The sequence below is a fragment of the Halichoerus grypus genome, chromosome 1 (assembly GCF_964656455.1).
Source record: "Halichoerus grypus chromosome 1, mHalGry1.hap1.1, whole genome shotgun sequence".
In the NCBI taxonomy this organism is placed as follows: Eukaryota; Metazoa; Chordata; class Mammalia; order Carnivora; family Phocidae; genus Halichoerus; species Halichoerus grypus.
Window position 1 is genome coordinate 3,974,765 of NC_135712.1, and position 21,317 is coordinate 3,996,081.

The 21,317-nt window shown below is 50.7% G+C and overlaps 1 protein-coding gene across 4 annotated transcripts; it reads left to right on the forward strand.

The window, feature by feature from the left end:
• The first annotated feature begins 869 nt into the window (after nt 1-869).
• On the forward strand, nt 870-19,660 carry ZBTB21 (zinc finger and BTB domain containing 21). Of its 4 annotated transcripts, XM_036097273.2 has the most exons (3): nt 870-988; nt 12,369-13,951; nt 14,552-19,660. In XM_036097273.2, the coding sequence occupies exons 2-3, from the start codon at nt 12,382-12,384 to the stop codon at nt 15,544-15,546; spliced, it is 2,565 nt and encodes an 854-aa protein (XP_035953166.1). In that variant the 5' UTR covers nt 870-988; nt 12,369-12,381; the 3' UTR covers nt 15,547-19,660. The 4 variants fall into 4 exon arrangements, with proteins under 4 accessions (XP_035953166.1, XP_035953163.1, XP_035953165.1 ...); XM_036097270.2 differs by having other exon boundaries at nt 12,369-19,660; XM_036097272.2 differs by lacking the exon at nt 870-988 and adding an exon at nt 998-1,088 and having other exon boundaries at nt 12,369-19,660.
• The last annotated feature ends 1,657 nt before the right edge of the window (nt 19,661-21,317 follow it).

Sequence of the window (21,317 nt, forward strand, 5' to 3'; positions counted from 1 at the left end):
CTGGCTTTCGGGGGACAGATCAAGATGCGATGTGCAGCTGGTCTTCACAGTGTTTGCAGTCTGCCGTTTGTCGTGACACATTTCTGGTCCTGAAAGTGCAGTGAGCTTCCTAACTAGCGGGCCTGCAGTATTCACGCAAGAGCACGAGCGGTCCGAGAGCCGTGGGGCGAGAAGGGACATCGGGGTTAGCTGCCGGCGCTCACGAAGGCCGACTGAAGGCGCAGGCTGCGTGTGGCCACGCGGTGACCGGAGCCGCCACCCTGACCTGCCCACGCGCGACGGACCGCGAGCCCCGTCTCCCCCGTTCGCTCTCCGGGGCCCTTCCAGAGTGGCCCTTGCGGCGGGAGGACATGTGGGCGCGGGAGGGCAGTTCTGCAAGACCCGCACCCCGTGCACCCTCGGCGCAGGCCGGCGAGCGCCCCGAACGGGACGCCCCGCGCCCAGGGTCCCCCGCCGGAGGGCCGGCCCCCGAGGGGCGTGCGGAGGGCGCCGCCGGGAGGGCCGGCCGACCGCTGAGAGCAGTCCGCGCCACCCCTCTCACCCCCGCCGCCGCCGCCTCACGGCCGCCCGCAGCACACCGGATCCCCAGCTCGGACCCGAGAGGCCCCGGCCCAGGGGGCGCTGCGACGGCGCGGGGCGGCGGCGGGGGGCGGGCGCGCGGAGGACGCGGGCGCACGCGGACGCCGGGCGGAAGGCGCGCGCGGAGCGCTGAAGGACGCGGACGGCGGCGGCGCTCCCGTCAGGCCCGCCCTCGTCCGCCCCCTCCCGCCCCCGGCGCGGCGCACCTCCCTCGCCCCGCCCCCCGGCGCCCGGCGCCCAATCACAGCGCCGCGCACGTGACGAGCGCTGCCTGCGATGACCTCATCCCTGGTGTGGGATGACGTCAAATTCAAGATGGATGGAATCACAGCGGCAGCGGCGGCTGCGGCGCGCGCGAGCCGAGTGTGAGCGGAAAGGGGCCCTGCGTCTGCCTCGGGGCTGGAGACCGGTGAGTAACTGTCACGCCCCTCGCCCTAGGAGAACTGCGGGGCCCCGTGGGAGGCCACAGCCTCCTCGCAAAACGCGGCCTTTCCTGACGTAACTCTGAGGTGATTTCTCTCTTTTTTCTCTCCACCAGCGGCTTGCGGGCTCCGAGCGCTTCTGCGCGTGCGCGGGGTCCGGGCTCTCACCGAGCATGCCCCAGGCTCCCACGTAGCCGATTGTGGCTTCACACTGCGCATGCTCCTTGCCCGCACTTGGCCTCGCCCTCGCCAGTGCGCACGCTCCATCCCCGGCCGGTCTACCCTCGCCCGGCCAGGTGCCCCCCTGGGCCGGACGTCCCTGGCCTCGGCGCGCGCACCTGCGCGGAGCTGTCGGGACGCCTTCCGGCCGAGGGCGCGTGTTCCGGCCCGGTGCAGGCGTGGGGGCGCGCAGGGGACGGGGTGGGGTGCGCGGAAGCAGCGGGGTGGCTGGAACCCGCACCTGCCGCAGCCTGCGCCCGCGGTCCCGCGGTCCGCCCGGCGGCCGCCGGCGAAACCCTTCCGCAGCCCGAGTTGACTTCGCGGGCCCCGCCCCCGCCCGCTCCCTGGCCCGCCCTCTGCCGGACGCGTGGCCTCGGAGCGCGCTCCTTTCCCTCCAGAAGCCCCCGAGAACCCGGTTCTCGGACTGCCCGCCTCTGGCCGCAGGCCTCTGTGCGGGGCTTTGGACGCTTCCCTGAGAATCTGCGGCCGGAGGCGCTGGGGAAGGGGGTGGCTCGGGTCAGCGGCTCCGGGCGTCCCCGCGCAGACCTCCGCCGGCAGGAGGCCCCGGGGTGTTTGTATGGGTTGCCTGGTCGCCTAAAGCGCTTCTCTCCAACGAGTTCAGTCGCGGCCCGTGGAGGGTCGCAGCCTAGGGGAGCCCCTCGGCACCAGCCCTGCACCCCGGTCGCTGTGCGTTGCAAGCACAGGGCTGCGTGCTTCTGGAGAATGCCACCTGAGCAGCACGGGTGGACGTGGGGTGTGTTCAGAGACCGGTTCTCCCTCGGGGTTGCCGCACAGGGGTCCGGGGGGCGAAGGCTCGTCAGACCCCAGACAGTGTAGCATCCGGGGTCTTTCAGTGCGGGGGCTCCCAGCGCTGCCCGGCGCTGGCATCAGAGGGCACCGGCGTGTTACAGCATAGTCCAGTGATGTCCATAATGATGACCCTGAGCCATCAGCAAGGGGCCTGCGCCTGGTCTGTGCACCTTGTTCAGGGGGACAAAGTGGGCTAATCGATCTTGGATTTCTCACTGACAGTTACTCTTTCTCCCCTCGATGCTTGGAGTAGATCCCTCATCCACCTCTACCGTCTAATTGTCATTACTTCTAAATTTAAGTACTCCTAAATACTGGTGATAAAAAGAAGGTAGAAATTTGGGGTATTGGTTTGCTTATTCATTCTTTCACTTGACACTGTTGAACACGGAGTGCACTTCATTCTGTGGAGTGAAAAGGTGATAAGCCCAGACTTCAAGGAACCTAAGAGTGTTTATGGCAAGGGATGCTGGGTGTGTAACCAAAGAGGGGTTATTGGGAGTCTCCAGGTGAGCAGGACATGACTGAAGGGACGATTCTAGTTGTCCCCAGAACCAGCAAGGATGAGGAGAGCTGATTCGAGAGCTGTTTACAAGCGAGGTTTGCCAGGTTGTGCTGATGGGCTAGAGAGGAAAGAGGTTTCCGGTTTGGGAGAGCTGGTGGTTGGCAGCACATCTAACCAAATAAGGAACGTGTGAGGACAAGCAGATGTGGGGTAGGGGCCAGGGAAGTGGGCCCTAAGTACTGCCCCGGGCATGTGGAGTTAGCTGTGATGGAGGTGCTCAGCGGGCACCTGCGGCCCCAGAGCGAAGTCGAAGCAGAGACGCAGATTTGGGTGTCCTCATCCTGTAGACCTGTAAGCCCCAGAGCTCGTTCAGAAAGCGGAGCTGCCACATGCTAAGCTCTAACAGATGCTGGAGCAGTAGAGGTGAGCAGGTGCAGGTCTTGAACCTTGAGTGTAATGATTTCTCTCTTTACCCAGCAGATCCTTGTCAGGCCTGTGCTAAGCATTGGGGATACACAGACGAAAATACGCATTCTTCCTTTTGAGGGCTCTCACCAGGGAGGTAGGTAGAAAAGCAGGACACTCAAAATAGTTGTGCTCTTACTGCAGACAGGTGGATGGAATATTGTGGTAGTTCAGATAGGACTGAGCCATTGGCTGGGGGCACAGTAACAAGAGCTTTGCAGAGACAGTGACATTTGAGCTGGATCTTTCTGTAAAAGTTGGCCAAGGGAAGGTAAGAAAGGTATGTTAGGTGGTGGACATTGGGTGTACAGGTTTGCAGGGTAGATGGCAAAGAGTGTCCAAAGAGGGCAGCAGAAAGATAAATATGACCAGACTCTGAAGAGGCTTGTATGCCAGTCTGTAGGGTTTGGGTTTTATCCAGGAAGTAATAGAAAAATCAATATAGTATTGTAAAAGGCAGTGATGGGATCAGCTTTACTTTAGGAAAACCAATGAAAGGCATAATTTCCACTCCTGCATTTAATTGGATTATCAGACTACAGAAAAATCAACAAATATTTATTGTGCAAGATACCACGTTGGATATTGTGAAGAGTGTCAAAAGATAATCGAGTATTTCGTTCTCACACAGCTCAGAGTTCTGTTGGGGAGACAAACAACAGTATCTGGCAGCAAATAAACATTGTGTGAACGGTGCCAATCTCTGTGATACCGGAGTTGAAAGGTGCTTGCTCATTATAAACTGAAGGAGTCAAGGAACGTCTGTTGGTTAGCTAGGTCTGCCAGAACAGCCCCGCAGACTGGGGGGCTTACCAGAAATGTATTTCCTCACAGTCCTGGAGCCTAGAAGTCCAGGCCCAGGGTGTGGGCAGGGTTGGTTTCTCGTGAGGCCTGTCTCCTTGGCGTGTAGAGGACCAGCTTTCCTGCCGTCATGTTCTCGTCCCTCTGTGTGCTGGTGTCCTTATATCCTCCTCTTATATCCTCAGATTGGATTTGGGCCCACCTTAAAGTCCTCATTAAAACTTGATGATCCCTTTAAAAATTCTGTCTAAATATGCTTGCGTTCTTTTTTTTTTTAAGATTTTATTTATTTGAGATAGAGACAGAGTGCATGCATTTGCACAAGCAGGGGGAGGGGCAGAGATAGAGGGAGAAGCAGGCTCCCCACTGAGCAGGGAGCCCAACGTGGGGCTCCATCCCAGGACCCCGGGATCATGACCCCAGCCAAAGGCAGACGCTTAACCAAGACTGAGCCACCCAGGGGCCCCTAATTATGCTTGCATTCTGAGGTGCCGGGGAAGGGGGGGGCGGGTGGTTAGGGCTTCCGCATGTGATGGGGTGTGGAGAGGGGGACACAGTCCAGCCTGTGGCAGAAGGCTTAATGGAGGGACTGGACTTGAGCTGAGCTCTGAAGGATGATCAGCGTTCAGCTGAGTGGAGTGCTGGAGAAGGGTAGATGAGGTCTTGGACATTCGAGGTCTTGTAGTGGGAGACGCAGGACACTCGGGTTGTGTCTCAGAGACACAGCATCTGAAGCAGGAAGTCATCACAAGGGAATAACGAAGGGAAAGAAATTTTAGAAAGTATTTTGTGACCAGATTCACAGAGGTGTAGGGTCTATGTTTTAAAATTTTGCATTTTAACCTAGTGGAGAACCATGTTTTCATTATTATTTCTTTTCAGCCAACTTTTAGCACTCAGCCAAAATATCATATTGAGGCATTTCCTAAGCATTCTCTCCATACCCCTAGTTTCTCCACCCGGTTATAGCACCCTGTTTATTTCCATTATAGTGCAACTGAATCTACCCTTTTCATTTGTTTCCTTGTTCATTATCTCATTTACCCCCCTAGAATTTGGGGGCCGTGGTCTGTTTTGTGCGTCCTGTAATTCAGGCATGTCTAATCATGCCTTGCACATAATAAGAGCGCAATAAATAAGTTGAATATATAGTAGTATTCTCTAGTGTGTATGTCCAGTGAATGCTTGAAGCTTTGTTTAGGAAGCCCCATCTAGCAGCAGGATTGTAAAGGATGAACTTGGAGAGCATGGCAGGAAGAATGAGTAACACTTGGAAATGTATCAGTTAGGGTCCTTTAATAACAAGAACAGAAACAGGCTAGCTTGAATAGAACAAGGAATTTATTGTAGAGACACCGGGCTGCTCCTGAGGTTTAAGGAAAAGCTAGAGAATTGGGCCAGGAAGTACAGAAACCAAGGTAACTGGCAGGAATCAGTATGGTGGGTACCAGCCGGCTGCATTTTCAGGCCCATCTTCCTTCCGGGGAGAAAGTTTGCGGTCTGCGTGGCTTTGGTTGGTGCCTGCCCCTAGGCTAGCAGAGAGCAGCTCATCAGACTTACTCCTGGGACAAGGGTGGTTCTTCCAGAGCCAAACAGAAGAGGCCGCTCTGCTAATCCAGGTGCCCGTGAAGGGCCCGAGCTATGTTACAACAGAGCACACCCCGAAACTAAAGTCAGCCCCTCTCAGGAGAGACTGAAAATGGGGTGAGACGGGCACCCAAGGGGGTGACACACCTGCCCTGGGGGGATCCGATTGAGGAAGGCTGGCTTTGAAATCCGAGAAGCCTTAGACGATTTCTGCGTGTCTGCATTGTCACCAAGTGAGTGATAAAACCAAACTTAGAGCACTTCTTGTCTCCTTCGAAGAATGAAATAGAGTGGAGCATCAGGCGTGAAGGTTTGGGGCTGAGCAGTATGCGTGTGCTCCAGAGTCACGTGTAGGTGCTTTGTTTTTCTGACGAGGTATTTGCTTTGTGACATGGGTTCCTCCTTTTTACTGGTGTAATGTTTGGGACTGTGCAAGCCGTCCCCAGCATTCCAAAGGATCGTGCGTGCAGAGTTCGGTTTTAGGCTGATGTTTTGGATGTAAGCAGACGTTTTCCTAGGGAAGTGGTACCAGGGGTTTTATGGGCCGGTCTTGAAGCAAGTTCGATTTATAATGTACCTTAGCTCTGATACCAGCCTGAGTTTTAGTCTCCAAAACTTAAAAGTCAGTGAGGTTATCTTGGTCCCTTCCCGTCTCCCTTTCTGGGCCCCTCATTCACCTCCTGGTGCCCTTTTATCCCAGTGCTTAGCTGTGCTTTGCTTTTTTCTGCCCATATCACCAGAATGCTCTGTATTCCAAAGTCGTCTGCCTTCCCTCCATCCCCTTAAAAATCTTAACTCCTTGATCTAATACTGGTATAAAGAGGAAATTATATGCATTGAATTAATTTCTATTAAGACACGAATCCCTGCTTCTCTTGGCATTTCGTACCTGAGGAATTTGAGGTGTTGGTATAAAATAATTTTCTGCGGTTCAGTTGCACAGGTCTTTGTGGCCATGCTAGGGAATTGGAACTTGAGGCCAGCGCAAGCCTTTAGTAGGAGTGTGTGTATCTGTAGTAGAAGTGGGAAGAATGGAACCCTTGCTATTACAGTAGTCGAGTGAGAGGTGAGTCCCAAGTCTTCCTGATGTCCCCACTGTGCAGTCACCCACCCTCCCACCACCTGGCCAAATTAACTGCTTCCTGAAATAAGTATTCTTGTAGCATTGTTTATATCTTTCATTCTATTTGATTTTTATGCGTCTCTGTCCTACCACGGGAATGTGTGTGACTGGACAACAGGCAGCCAGCCAGCTCACTCCTCTCCCATCACCAGCATCTCTTACGATTTATAACATTTGGGACCATAAGCATTCAGGAGAGGAAGAGAGGGAGGACATAAAATTCGTGCTTGCCGTATAGGAAGCACTACATACACGAGGAGGTGGCAAACACTGTGCGTCTTGTTCTTCATAAAAATCCTGTGTGGTAAGTAGGGTTAGCCCCATCTAACAGGTTAAGGATACTACGACTCAGAAAGGTCGAGTGATCTTTACCAGGTTATGTACCTAATAGGTGACAGAGCCAGGACTGGAGACAAATACTGATTGGAAGGTCTTTTCCATGGAGCTGTGGGTTCCATGAATTGTTAACTGTAAAGATTCTCATTTTGAAATTTCAGGAAACAGCATGAAATAGGAACAATTCAGGCAGAGTTCGGGAAGATGTGTGTGTTCGAGGATCCAAGCGGTAGGACGCCAGCCCAGTTTCAGAGTCTGGCTTTCCCGGGGGGTTTCCACTGAGCTCTTTCTGTCCATTGTAAACGGCTCTTCAGTCCACATTTCACCCACTTTCCTCTTCAGAGTGCCAAGGCTTCTCACTATGACTACGGTGATAGCAGGAACTCTGCCCCGATGAGTCAGGTGGAGATGAGCAATGGAAAAGGAGTGGGGGGCGGACCCGGGGGCAATACGCAGTTCCGTGTGCGAGCTCTTCAGTTTGTGATGCACGGTCTCCTGTAAAGCAGAGGTCCTCGTTATTCATCATTGAAACATAGGTGAGAAGTTGGAGTTTGATGAGCCACCGGATTTGTGGAGGAGGAGGTACATTTGGCAACAAAGTCGGTCTTACCTGAGGGCTGAGGAGCAGGAACAGCAAAGGGGCTGGGCGCTCACTTCGCACTCCCGGGCTCTCCCAGGGGTCCCGCTGGATTAGCGCATGAAATGCACTGGTGGTGACTTAGTCACTATGCATCCTTAGTGGAGCATTTTCTATTTTTAGTTAAGTTAGTTAAGCTCAATAAATATGCCTACTGTCTTTAAAACACAAAACTCCAAAATGTTAGTTGTTTGCAGCTAGACCAGGAAAGGGCCCATGGTTTTTGAGTTTTCATAATGGAAAAGGTAAAAGCAAGGGCATCAGGCGGAGGGTGAGGAGTCTGCGTGCCCTGTGCTCGCTCTCCTCCAGACGTCTCCAGACTTTGTCCCAGGCTGCCCGAGAGGATAGAGGAGGTCCTCCTCCCTTTAAGGTCTTGGAGCGGCCTTAGCTTAGTCCCTGGGGCCCTCCTGCGCCCGTTGCCTGCGCAGCCCCGTCGCCTGCCCTCCCCCGCACGCCGCCCGTGCTCCGGCAGCCTCTCCGCCTCGGCTCTGTGCTGTCCGGCACGGCTCCTGCCCTCGGAATGCCTTTCACCCCGCCTTCCTGACTCCTGCTCGTTCAGGAAGCATCTTCTGTCGCGTGCCTCCCCTGACGTGCCTCTCAGCTGCCCCCGAAGCCTCCACCTGCACCGCGCCCGAACCCCTGCAGCGCCCTGTCCGGGGCCCTGCACGTTGGCATGTGCTAACACACTGACCTGTCCCGCTCCCACCGCACGGGTCTCTCAGAGCTGCAGGACAGGCCCGTGCTTGCTGGGCTTCCATCCTCCGTGTCCCGCCAGGCACCGGGCCGTGAGACGTGCGGAAGGTGATGGCTGAGTCCAGGCGCTGGGCCCCGACTCCCAGCTCGCCCCACTGCTGGCCGGCGGTGTGACCTTGGGCACAGTGTGGGCTCTCCCAGCGCCTCCATCTCCTCATTTGTAAAACAGGCACGTGGACGGCGCCCAGCCCAGAGATTTCTGTTCGGATTAAGGGAGGGAACTGGAGACAGCACGGTGTGGGGGTTAAAGAGCTTGGCCTCTGCAGCCCAGCCCCTGCTGTGAATCCTGCTCTGCCACTTGTGCTTGGTGGGACCTCGAGCACGTGAACTTGACCCTCCGTGCCTGGGCGTCTCACCTCTGGAACAGTCATGGTCCCTGCCTGCTAGGCTTGCTGTAAGCACTCAGTGAAGGTGTGAGAACGTAGCGGTAGATGCGGTGGAGGAAGCGCTCCCACGGAAGCTGTCGGTGGGTGTGCAGTAGGCGCCGGGGTGAGCCGGGCGGGCGGCATGGCGGCGGCGCCTGCACCCGTGTGCCCGGAATTTGACGGGCTTGGCCCCTTTCCAAGCCCGCGGTCTCGCTGATGATTCTAAATGGAGGCGAGAGCCAAATGGATCGCTTTAAGCAGTTTTCAGGGACAGCAACTATTTGTCATACAACCCACATCTGAGTGACTTGCTTTTCCCTAATTCCCAAATGTCTTCATTCAAAGAGTATGGGAGCCTGTGGTTCAAGGGATTAGAAGTAGTGATTTAGAACAAAAGCAGGGATCATGGTAATTTGAAGAAAGCAAAAGAAGGAAATTTTTCTGAACTGTGTTGTTTTGGTATATAGCAGCAGGGTGCAGACGGCATGTGCAGTCGCCTTTACTTCGTGTCCAGGGACGTGGAAATGCGCACTTGGTTTAGTCCTCACACACTCCCTTCGCTCACACCTGTGCTTTCAGGTGCCCTGGGTGTCTTCTTTTGATTCCCCCAAGAGCAGACCCTGAGCCACGGATTCAGAGCAGGTGTTTATTTGGGAAGTGATCCCGGGAAGCACAGGAAAGGTGGTAGGGGTGCCCACAAAGGGTCCGTTAATGAATAGGTGCTGCTCACATTTAGAATATCAAACTGAATTCCTGGAAAATACCTGACCCGATTTTTCCATCAGACTTCATCTCAAGTAAGACGTCCAGCACTTCTGGTACAGTTCTTGGAACTCTCTTTAACTCCTCACCTTCTTATCTACCACGGTCAGTCCCTCAGAAATCCTAGTGACTGCTTGACCTCCACTCCCACCTTGGGGCAGACACCATCGAGTCTCACACGGATCGGTGCAGTAGACTGACTCCGGCTGGTCTGGGCCACAGTCCTGTCTCAGCTGCCTTGTTGCTCTTGGCTCCTAGCTGGTCTCCCAGCTTCCACCTTTCCCTGCCTGCTTTGATCCATTCTCAACATCGGAGCCCGAATGATCCTTTTGAAACATAATTCAAGTCCTTGTCATTTTTCTGTCAGAATCTTCCAGCGACGGCCCTTTCACTTGCGGTGGAAAGCTCAGTTTTCCTGCGGTTCGCTCAGCCCTGTTCTGTCTTCCGCAGCCCCCTGCTCCAGCCCTGCTGTGACGTGGGCTCTTCCCTCTGCTTGCAGTGCTCTCCCTCGTGATTCTCATGGCTCCTTGCCTTCTTCAAACCTTCTCGAGGGCGTTTTGTTGAGTGAGCGAACGAATGAGTGACTCGTGAAGTTCTGTACCGTGTGTGGTGTGTTAGAGCTGCCGGTACCGTGTCCTCATTCACGTCTCGCCGTAGCGTCGTGTGGTAGCTGCTCTTCTCCCTGCTTTGCAGTGGGGGAAACCGAGCCTTCAACGTTGACTAGCCGCCCACGCTGACTTTCCAACCGTCTTGACCCCGCTAACAGGGAGGGAGTAGGAGTATGTTGTGCGTGCTCACGCGTGTGGACGTGTGCACATGTAACTGAGACTGACATTTCACAAGATGTCGGCCTCCTGTGTTTGAGGCATTCTGACATTTTCTACTCTGTCCTAGTCAGTTTATGACTTTAATTGCTAGTTTCTAATCACTAAATTGATTGTAAGAAACCCTTTCTGAAAAGTACTTGTCCCTGTTTTTAATTCTGCATCTGTTCCTTTTTCCTGTGGCAACATCTGAACTAGGTTTCTCAAAAATTATTAGCACTAAAAACAGCATTTAGTACACAGCTGAGTTGTAAATGTGGCATTAGAAGTTATTTCTTTCTCTGCTGACCTTTGTGAAAGATGATGAGGGGGTATGTAAATAAATGCAGGATTGTTGAGACATGATAGTAGGATTAAGGGAGAAATTTAAATGGCTAACAGAAAAGGAAGGGCAAAGGTCTCTATCAAGCAATCACAAATAGGAATTAAAATTTGCCACTGATACGAAATGATGGTAGGCAAGAATGAGCAGAAACTCCGTACACTCTGACCAAGGCATCTGTTTGGGGACAGCATCCCTGGAAGCAGTCATGTCTCAGAGCCCATTAAATTGAGTCAACACCATAGAGAGGAATCAGAATAATAGGAGAGAAGTTTGTGTATCATGCTTGGTCATTCCAGGTTGGTGGCCTAGCAAAGTCTTCTTCGTGGGCTCTTCTGAAGAGTCCGCGTGCTGGTTGACCAGCAAAGGCTGTCCTTTGGACCGGAGGAGAACTTGCCAATGTCCTGGGCGCCGAGTTTAGTACATTTACAACCTGCCCTCTGGAGAAAGAGAAAACTGTCAGTCTTAGTTGCTTTGAATCCATTCAAAAATAAATGCCATGAGACATCCATTCAAAAATAAATGTCATAACTGTTTTATTATTTTTTTAGAGTGGGGAGAGGCAGAGGGTGAGAGAGAGAATCTCAAGCAGGCTCCATACCCAGTGTGGAGCCTGACACGGGGCTCGATCCCACACCCCTGAGATCATGACCTGAGCCAAAATCAAGAATTGGACACTTAATTGAGCCACCCAGATGCCCCTAAATGTAACTATTTCAAAGAAGACACTACAGTCAAACCAGAGATGAGGTGTTACAGCAACGGAAGCCCAAGTGAAGGGTCAGCTTTGGAGAATCTGGCCTTGTGTCTGTATGAGATGGCTTTCCCTTCGTTGAGAGCGTGGGTGGCATTAATATGGACCTTTTTCTTTGATACTGAATTAAATGTTTGCCTTGTATGAGATGCTGGCTCATCCAGCCTTTGCAACAACCCTAAAGGAGGGTGCAGTCGTCCCATCCATTTCACGTGAGGGACCTGGTACTCAGCCAGGAAGGAGGCAGCCTCTCACCCCCGTACCTCTGCCAGAGCCCGCACCCAGCCACCAGGCCGTCGCATCTCGCCTTCAGATTGGAAGAGAACTGCGGTGAGATCTCATTTCAAACCCCTTAATTTAAAATTAGTAGTAATTACGTTTAGATCAGGCCATAGTTTCCTCTGTGCTATCCTTGAATATGTGATTTGGTGAGAAAAAAGTATTCAGCAGATTGCAAGGTGGTTAGCGTAAGAAAGAAACCAAGCTCTTCTGTTGTTTAACGTTCTAACCTTTGCAGAACACTATGATACAGTAGTGATCAGTAAGTGAAATTTTTCTTTCCCTTTCCAGATTCTTCCCTATTTTTAAAGGTCTGGTGAGACCCCCCTCCCCCTTTGCAACCCAGTGGTCACAGTTCACAAGGTGGATAAGTACGTCCAATGATAAGACTGACTTCTTTCAGAATCACAGACTCGGGAGCTTCGATTCTTCATGCTTATTCTCTGAACTAAGAGGGATAGAACCGAGCGTCGAATGGATAAGAACCCTAAATAGCCAACCTTTCATTTCAAACAGGGCTGTTCTGCACAGCGGCCGAGGTCCAGCAGCCCTCTGCTGGTATGAGAACACCTGCGCTACAGTCTTCAGTCCTAAAACCCCGCAGCGGCAGTGACCGACGCGCTCCACGAGCCCCGAGACCCACTGGCTGCTCTTTCCCATGTTGTCGACGTAAAATCGTTCATCCACACAGCTTTTGTCTGCCCACAGTCCGCTCAGCTCTGGCACCTATGAAAAGACAGCTAGGGCTCCCTGCCCTTGAGCGTTTCATCCCAGGGAGAGCTTTTCACCACGTTTTTCACAATAATTGTGTACTTTGTCTTTCAGGTAAGCGCCCACGATGGAGGGGCTGCTGCATTACATCAACCCGGCACATGCCATCTCTCTGCTGAGCGCGCTCAACGAGGAACGCCTCAAAGGACAGCTGTGTGACGTGCTTCTGATTGTTGGGGACCAGAAATTTCGAGCGCATAAAAATGTCTTGGCCGCCAGCAGTGAATACTTCCAGAGTTTATTCACCAACAAGGAGAATGAATCACAGACTGTCTTTCAGCTTGACTTTTGTGAACCAGATGCTTTTGATAACGTTTTGAACTACATTTATTCTTCATCTTTATTTGTCGAGAAAAGCAGTCTCGCGGCCGTGCAAGAACTAGGCTATAGCCTTGGGATTTCCTTTCTGACTAACATCGTCTCGAAAACACCTCAGGCCCCCTTTCCAGCGTGTCCCAACAGGAAAAAAATATTCATAGAAGATGATGAAAGCAGTTCTCAGAAGAGAAGCGTCATCGTTTGTCAGAGTAGAAACGAAGCACAGGGAAAAACTGTGAGTCAGAATCAGCCCGACCTAAGCCATACGTCCCGGCCCTCCCCTAGCACTGCAGTCAAGACCAGCACCAGTAAGCCCCACGTTCCCAAACCGGCCGAGCCGCTCCACACTTTGCCACTGGCTGAAAAGAGCTGGCCGAAAGATGGTTCTGTGGGCTATGCAAAGTCTCTGGAGCACGCGGGGCCTCTGGATGACCCCAACAGAAGCAGTTTGCTGAAAAGGAATGCACCGCTGCAGGACAGAGAGGCGATGGACGATACAGCCGGTCTCAGCGGCCAGCTCCCCAAAGGCAAAGCCATAGAGTTGGCTTTGAAGAGACCACGGCCCCCGGTGTTGTCTCTCGGAAGCTCGTCGGAGACCCCCTACGTGCTGAAGGAGACTCACAAAGGAGGCGGGCCGGGCGAAGACCGAAACCTGCTGTACTACTCCAAGCTGGGGCTGGTAGTCCCGTCCAGCGGCTCTGGCTGCGGGAAGCCAGGCATCGACAGAAGCGGCCCGCTCGTCAAGAGTCTCCTCAGACGGTCGCTGTCCATGGACAGCCAGGTGCCCGGCCTCTCACCCTCCATAGATCTGAAATCTTCCCAGGGCCGCTCCGCGGTGGCAGGCGAGGTGCCGGGGAGCGGGTTCTGTGCTCTGTCGCAGCAGTCGTCTCTGAAGGAGTGCGGGGAGAAGGCGGCCCTCAATGAGCGGAGCCCCGCGCCCCAGCCCCACCGCCTCCGGTCCTTCAGCGCCTCCCAGTCCACGGAGAGGGAAGGGGAGCCTGCCGTGACTGAGGTCCGCATCAAGACGGAGCCCCGCAGCCCCCTGTCAGATCCCTCCGACATCATCCGCGTCACCGTGGGAGACCCGGCTGCGGCGGTCGCCGCCAGAGACCTTTCCTTGACAACCGAAGACGACCAAAAAGACATGAGCAGGCTCCCGGCGAAAAGGAGGTTCCAGGCGGACCGAAGGCTGCCGTTGAAGAAGGTGAAGGAGGACGAGCACGGGTCTCCGGTGTCCGAAGAGAACTTCGAGGAGGGCTCGAGCCCTCCCCTCCCTGACACAGAGTTTCCAGATTCTGACTTGAATAAAGATGAATTTGGTGAGTTGGAGGGAACAAGACCAAACAAAAAATTTAAATGCAAACATTGCCTTAAGATCTTTAGATCGACCGCAGGTCTTCACCGGCACATTAACATGTACCATAACCCAGAGAAGCCCTACGCTTGCGACATCTGTCACAAGCGGTTTCACACAAACTTCAAAGTGTGGACGCACTGTCAGACCCAGCACGGCATAGTGAAGAACCCATCACCAGCCTCTAGTTCACATGCCGTTTTGGATGAGAAATTCCAAAGAAAGCTGATTGACATAGTGCGAGAGAGAGAGATTAAGAAGGCCCTGATCATTAAGCTGAGGCGCAGCAAGCCTGGGTTCCAGGGGCAGAGTAGCTCCCAGGCCCAGGCCATCAAGAGGAACTTGCGGTCGCGAGCCAAAGGAGCGTACATTTGTACTTACTGTGGAAAAGCCTACCGCTTTCTCTCGCAGTTCAAGCAGCACATAAAAATGCACCCGGGAGAGAAGCCCATTGGCGTCAGTAGGACCGCTAAGCCCAAAGAGCATGTTTCTCTCGAGAGTCCAGTAGAGAACAAGGAGGTTTACCAATGCCGCCTCTGTAATGCTAAGCTCTCTTCTCTTCTAGAGCAAGGAAACCACGAGCGATTATGCAGAAACGCAACCGTTTGCCCCTACTGCAGCCTTAGGTTTTTCTCGCCGGAGCTAAAGCAGGAGCACGAGAGTAAGTGTGAGTACAAGAAGCTGACGTGTCTCGAGTGCATGCGCACCTTCAAGTCCTCCTTCAGCATTTGGCGGCACCAAGTTGAAGTCCATAATCAGAACACCATGGCGCCGGCCGAAAACTTTTCCTTACCCATCCTGGACCACAATGGTGACATGACTGCTGCTGCCAGGGCCCCGGCCCAGCCCGAGCCCCACAAAGCCAACCACGCGGTCCCCGCCAAAGACGACAATGCCTTCAGTGATTGTTCGGAGCAAGTGAACTTCGATTCGGAAGACTCCTCCTGTCTCCCCGAAGACCTCAGCCTCTCGAAGCAACTGAAAATCCACGTCAAAGAGGAGCCCGCGGAGGAGGCCGAGGAAGAGGCTCCTGAGGCCCGCGCCGCCCCCAAGGATGCCGGCACCAGCAAGGACACCAGCCTGTGGCCCTGCGAGAAGTGTGGCAAGACGTTCACGGCGCACAAGCAGCTGGAGCGGCACCAGGAGCTCCTGTGCTCCGTGAAACCCTTCATCTGCCACGTGTGCAACAAAGCTTTCCGCACCAACTTCCGGCTCTGGAGCCACTTCCAGTCCCACATGTCTCAGGCTACGGAGGACCCGGCGCATAAAGACTCGGAAGCGTGCCCTGTGCCCACAAACTCTCCGTCCCCGCCCCCGCTGCCCCCGCCCCCGCCGCTGCCCAAGATCCAGCCTCTGGAGCCCGACAGCCCCACAGCCTTGTCTGAAAACCCCGCTCCCGCCACGGAGAAACTGTTCGTGCCCCAGGAATCCGACACGCTTTTTTACCATGCCCCCCCCCTTTCTGCAATCACCTTTAAAAGACAGTTCATGTGTAAACTGTGCCATAGGACATTCAAGACGGCCTTCAGTCTTTGGAGTCACGAACAGAGCCACAACTGAAAGACCGCCCCTTTTCACCTGCCACAGAAGGGACGGTGGTCTCCAGAGTTCCTCCACCTAAATTGTGAAACGTGCATAAGAAACAAAATATTTTTTAAAAGAGAATAATAAAGGTTGGAAATTGTTATGCTTGAATAGAAGTTTGAGGTAAATTGATACTAATTAGTGATGTCCTTACTCACCTTAGAAAAACTAAAATCTATTGTGCTTTGGACCTTACAAGTCACAGGATGATTTGCTTCATTAATGTTGAAATGTGACTGATCTTGGTTATTTGCATGGTTCCTCATTCCACGGTGTCAGTATAATCTTTTCCCAGAGGTGGTTTTGGTTTTTTACTGATTTGCAATCAGTGAAATACTATTCAAGTGTTTCTTTTGATTATATCAGACACCTAAGTTCTAGTTCAATGTCAGCCACGTTCCGAAGTCCACAACGCATCAGGAGGAAGTGGAGTAGTTTGCAGCGTTGAGTTAGATCTTAGGATACTTCAGCAATAAAACAATGATAAGCCTCAACTTTAATAAGTTATCCTGACACTTGATAACAATAAATAATTTGGTATTTTGTGGTCATGTAGAAATTTTTTTGTATGAAAATAGTGAGAAATTTAAATCCCCAGCAATAGTGATACTTAGATTTTTATAAAATAACAAAAGCTTGCTCTTGGGTCATTTAACATAACTAATGATGGAAGATTTGGGAAATGGAAATGTGAGGGTGTCTGGAAGGCCTCCAAGCCCGTTTACAAAAGCTTCTGTGGCGATAGGCATTGTAATCGGAACTGCTGTGCTGTGTGCGCGGGCCTCAGGTCTCAGCTCCGACCAGCATTGGGAGGACTGGACGTGTTTGGTCTTCTCCGATTCATGCTGTCACCAGTGGGAAATCGAGTGCGTTTGGGACCGAAAACAAAGGCAGCATAAGGCACTCGCTCATTTTGAATTTAACAGCATTAGTGGGACAGTTAAGGTTGGGACATACACTTAGGTACCTCGGTCCCACGCCCGCAGTCAGGACAGCCGCTGTAAGTCCCGAGTTAGCATTGACTTCCCAAGATGGGACGCGGGGGAGAACACCACGCCACGGTCCCCACGCGCTCTCAAGAACAGTGTTCACAGCGTACCATCTCCTGCCTCTGTTTCTGTTAGAATTTGTTGGAGTTTATTGTGGTAAGATGTCCTTAGTGCAATCATTCTGCTTTACGTCACTGCTTTAACGTTTCATAAATCTGTATTAAAGCACTATCAAGGGTCCAAAATTAGTTTTCGCTACCTATTTTGGCCCATAGGGTTTGGGCTGCTGTTTTGTTTTGTTTTGTTTTCTATTTTGTTTTAGTTGTAATTAAAAGGCTTTTTTAGGTGTTTCTAAAGGGAAAACTTTGATTTCACTGGTACAATTGAGGGGTTAGGTATGGACAAGTGGAAATATTGTTGAAACTACAAAATCCTTTTAAGATAGTGCTATGGATGAAGACTCCCAAGTTTATTAATTTTTTTCTTACAAGCTTACAATTTTTATTTTCTCAAATAAAAAAAAATTACTGTGACGAAGAAATAATTTGCTGAGTACTTCAGCGTGTACCACTGTGGCAGGAAAGAGCTCGGTACTTGTCGGTCTCGTCACCCACATTCCGTACCAGCGGTAGGAAAGACAGTCAACTTTTTATCGAAACACAAGCCTTTTCATAAAATACCAATTGGCTTTGTAGATTAGAGAAATTTCATGTGAAATCTTGCCTTTTTATTTTTTCATTTGAAAACTACCACAAGTCACAGAATATTTGAGTGGTTCCTTCCTAATTTTGTTCTTACTTAAACTTGATGGAGAAAGGAAAATAAAATGAAGTTGCAGTAACCGATTATTGCCATCTTTATATTTTCTTGAAGAAATCTATGCATTTTCAAGATGAAACTAACGCGTATGATGTTCCGTGAGACATCAGGGTGGATTACTGTTCACTGAATTAATTCCCTGTATAATGTGCTCTTTTCTTACTCTGAACACCTTGGTAGCTGTCACTTCTTCGGAAAGACAGCCTCCCTCAGAGTAGTCCTTGCTTCTGGCTGTTAGAGCGTGTGTGTGAGAATTTCCACGGCACACGTGATCTTGGCATTGTAAATTCAGTATCCCAGGACTTGAAACTATGCTACGTTTTTGAAGATTTTTTTATAATGTTCATCAGTAAAAAATATTTTTGATCTAAATATAGGCTCAGCGTATCCGTTAGATAGTGTTTTGTCTCGTTCGTTTCACGTTTTTGTCTAGGCAAGGAACGTTAAGATTTCAAATAAAATTTCGAACCAAAAACATTTATAATGCAGTTCTGGTTTTTCTATTACTTTTTATACTCTACTTTCAAAGCGTCAGGCTGAAAGAGTTTATTTTGGTGGTCAAAAAATAAAATATGCTTCCACTCATGTAACTATTTTAAATGTCAGGAAGTAAAATAATGAAAGACACACGAATCGCTCCTTTTAAGAATGTTGATCTCAGACGGTGGGCAGACACTGGGTCTGTGAGACAGGTTGGTCTTTCATTGTTAGGACGCCAGCTTGTAAAGGTATTCTCGAAAATGTTTTTTCTGATTAGAATTAATTTTTGAAAATGTAGGAAGCTCGTTATTCCTTGTAAGTATTCAGGCTGCCTTTTTTTATGCAGTTGTGGAAAGAATGTAAAATGTTTTAATATATTCTTTATTAATCTGAGAAACTTGCTATTGAATCATTTTCTTCACATGGGAGAGGGAAAGAGGAACACCCTAAAACATCTTTTTCTCAAAGTCAGCAATGGAGGTTACAAATAGTGTGCATTTTTTATAGTAGTTTTTCAATTTAACAATATTCACCTTTAAAACTAGTTACGGCTAGTGTGCATTTATTGTTTTATCAAAATCTACAACTAGGAGTTCAACCAGGATATCACTTTTGCATTTGTGGGGGCATGTACGTGGTTCTTGGTTTTCTGTTTTGGAGCGGATCCTTAACAGCCTTTTTAAAAATATGCTCCAGCTCTTATCAGTCAGTGGTAGTCTCATCCACACACAGCACCCGTTGGTGCCGATGAGGGGAGAAGTTGTACAAGAATAAAACGTGCCCTTCCTTGGAGGCAGGGGGTGTCTTCCTCCGCAGGCCGGTGGCCCGTCCAGGGGAAAAAGACCCAAGAACCCAATGTGTGTGTGTGTGTGTGTGTGTGTGTGTACAACCAGTGTGTGTGTGTGTGTGTGTGTACACAACCAGAATCCAGAACCTTAGGAATTAAAGGCATTTGAATTTTCTTACCACAAAAACCATTAGATGTAATGCATAGCAGGTTTCTTTATAAATTGCACTAATTCATATTGGAATATTACAAGTCCGTTTTGTCAATTTCTGATTTCTCATTGATGTTTTTTGTAATTATGGAAAGTGTTATTTAAATAATGCTAATACATTTAATAAGTTCTTTAACACTGGCTTTTTTTTTTTTTAAGTTTAAAAAATAGGGTTTTCTTTTGTGGCTTTAGCACTTTAAGACGTTTTATGTTTCCATCATTGTTAACGTGCTTGTTCAGCGCTTCTCCCCGTGTTTGCTTCCACGCGGGGCGGGGGGGGGGGGGGGGGAGACTGAGCGGTGGTGTTTACGTTCCGGAGGAGGAGACGTGGGTTAGTGTCAGGTTTTTAAGGAATTCCTTTCAGAGACCATTGTTTGGGAACCAAAGTATTTTACTGTAAATCTTGAAAATAATTGAATTGAGTGCTCTCTAGTCATTCATTAGTGCTGTTCTCAAATTTTCCACAAAGTTATACTTGGTTAATGTTAATTTTCAAATGGGGATAATTTCTTATTGACATTAATGCAATACTTTAAGTTTTCATTGAATAAATCTTACTATTAAACAAATGTGGTTATAAACAAATTGTGTATATTTTGTTGTCAGATGCTTTAGCAGACTAAATCATTGTTCAATTTTATTTAGGAATGAGCTTTTTGGAACTGAAAACTCATGGTAAAATAGGATTTCTGTCTAATGTTAATCCGTTGCTTATTTGTATCCAATTCTGTTGTCTGTTTCCTTTGCTTAAATCTTGACTAAGAATGATTGGAGTCAATAAATTTGTACTGTATTTTGTTTTGAGTGGTGGTCTCATTGTTATGTTTTGGACATTAGTAATAACGGTTAGTAGCGTATACGTTTCTGAAAGTAAAGATGAAGCCGCTCTGGGTAGGTCTCGGGAGTAGCCGCCTGAGAGCTGGGTGAGGTGGTGGTTGCCCAGCTGGTCCAGCGTGCTAGGAGAACTAGGTTTGCAGTCAAGTGTTGGTTACCGGGGCACCACAAATAATGCGATCATTGGAACCTTATAGAAGCCACCATCTTTGCCTACCCACCCTTTCTTTACTGTTCACATGAGTTTTGAAACGATCATGGGGGTAAATGCATACACACAACAGGTTTAGTTACCCCACATTGACATTTCAGCATAGCAATGGGTAATCTAGTTTTGTTGCACGATTTCCACGGCTTCCAGGTCATCCTAACCAGGCCCTTCCGTGATGCCGGGAGAGATGGCCTTTTATGTTGCCAGCTTCCCCCGTGAGGGAGAGCCGAGCCGCCGGCATCTCCGTTGGCCACCACCGGACTGACCGCAGGCAGGGAAGGAGCTGGTCTCGGGCTCTCTTCCTCGCCGGATCCCCTAGACCCGTCTTGGGGGCCTCTGGCCAACGGTTTTGTGATCACGCGGCACGTGAACAAACAGTATCATCTTGTTTTAATCCGCGTTAGCTCTGTTACCCAGTTGGCCACCAAATACTGTTTTGTTTAAAATGTTTCCTGTGCTCTTTTCTTTGTAGTAATTACAGCCTTTTCGGTCTGGGACTGTTGCAGTCCTGTGGCGTCCTCCCCACTCTTAGGCACACACTCAGGACAGTAAATGCCTGTGATGGCCAAACCACGTCGCCAGCGTGTGACGCTTTCCCCGGCCAGAAGCTCTGTCTCGGCTCCGCTGAGCACTGAGCTCTACGAGGTCTGACGGTTGAGTGGCAGGAATTCCTCCTACGCGGCATGTGTCTGGAGAGCGAGCCTCCCCGAGCTGTCACAGGAACACTTTAAAGCCTGGTTTCGAATGAATTTGGGTGTCCTGTGATGGACCATCGGCCCCATCCTCCAGAGTAGGGTCCCGTGGTCACTGTGTCGTCACCACACCTGCATTTTGCCCAGCGGAATGTCTTTGCTCCCATTGACTGGGGCTGGATCCCTTCCAGGACACTCCTCCTGACCCCTTTCCACCCGCTCCTCACCCCAGCTGAAAGCAGCTGCCTAAGTGTTCCCACAAAACCCTGAAGAGCCCTGTCACCCCCTCGCCACCTTCTGGTCTACCCATATGTATTCTAGGGCAGGGCTGTCCTCATCTTTGCGTTTCCAGGGCTGGGCAAAGGGAAGGGGCATTTTAAGTAGCTGACAAATACAGCAAAGAAATCTTGTCAGATGCTGCAGACAACCAGCCCATTCATCCTCAGCTAATATTAGAAGAAACTTGCTGAGTCTCTGCATACATCCCCCAGATTCTGATTCAGCTGCTCAGAGACCCAGAGCATATTTTAATTTTTATACAGCTCCCAGTAAGCTGGAGGAAGAACAGAAATGTTCAAATGGCAGGTATCAGATTGAAGAGTCCCTCGCCCTTTGTAAATGCCATGCACTCTTGTGTGGCTGTCATTGTTTTTGGGGTGTGTGGCAGGCTGTGTGTGTCACTGGCCCTGCCACAGTGCCCACTAGGTCACCCTGGTGTGGCGGG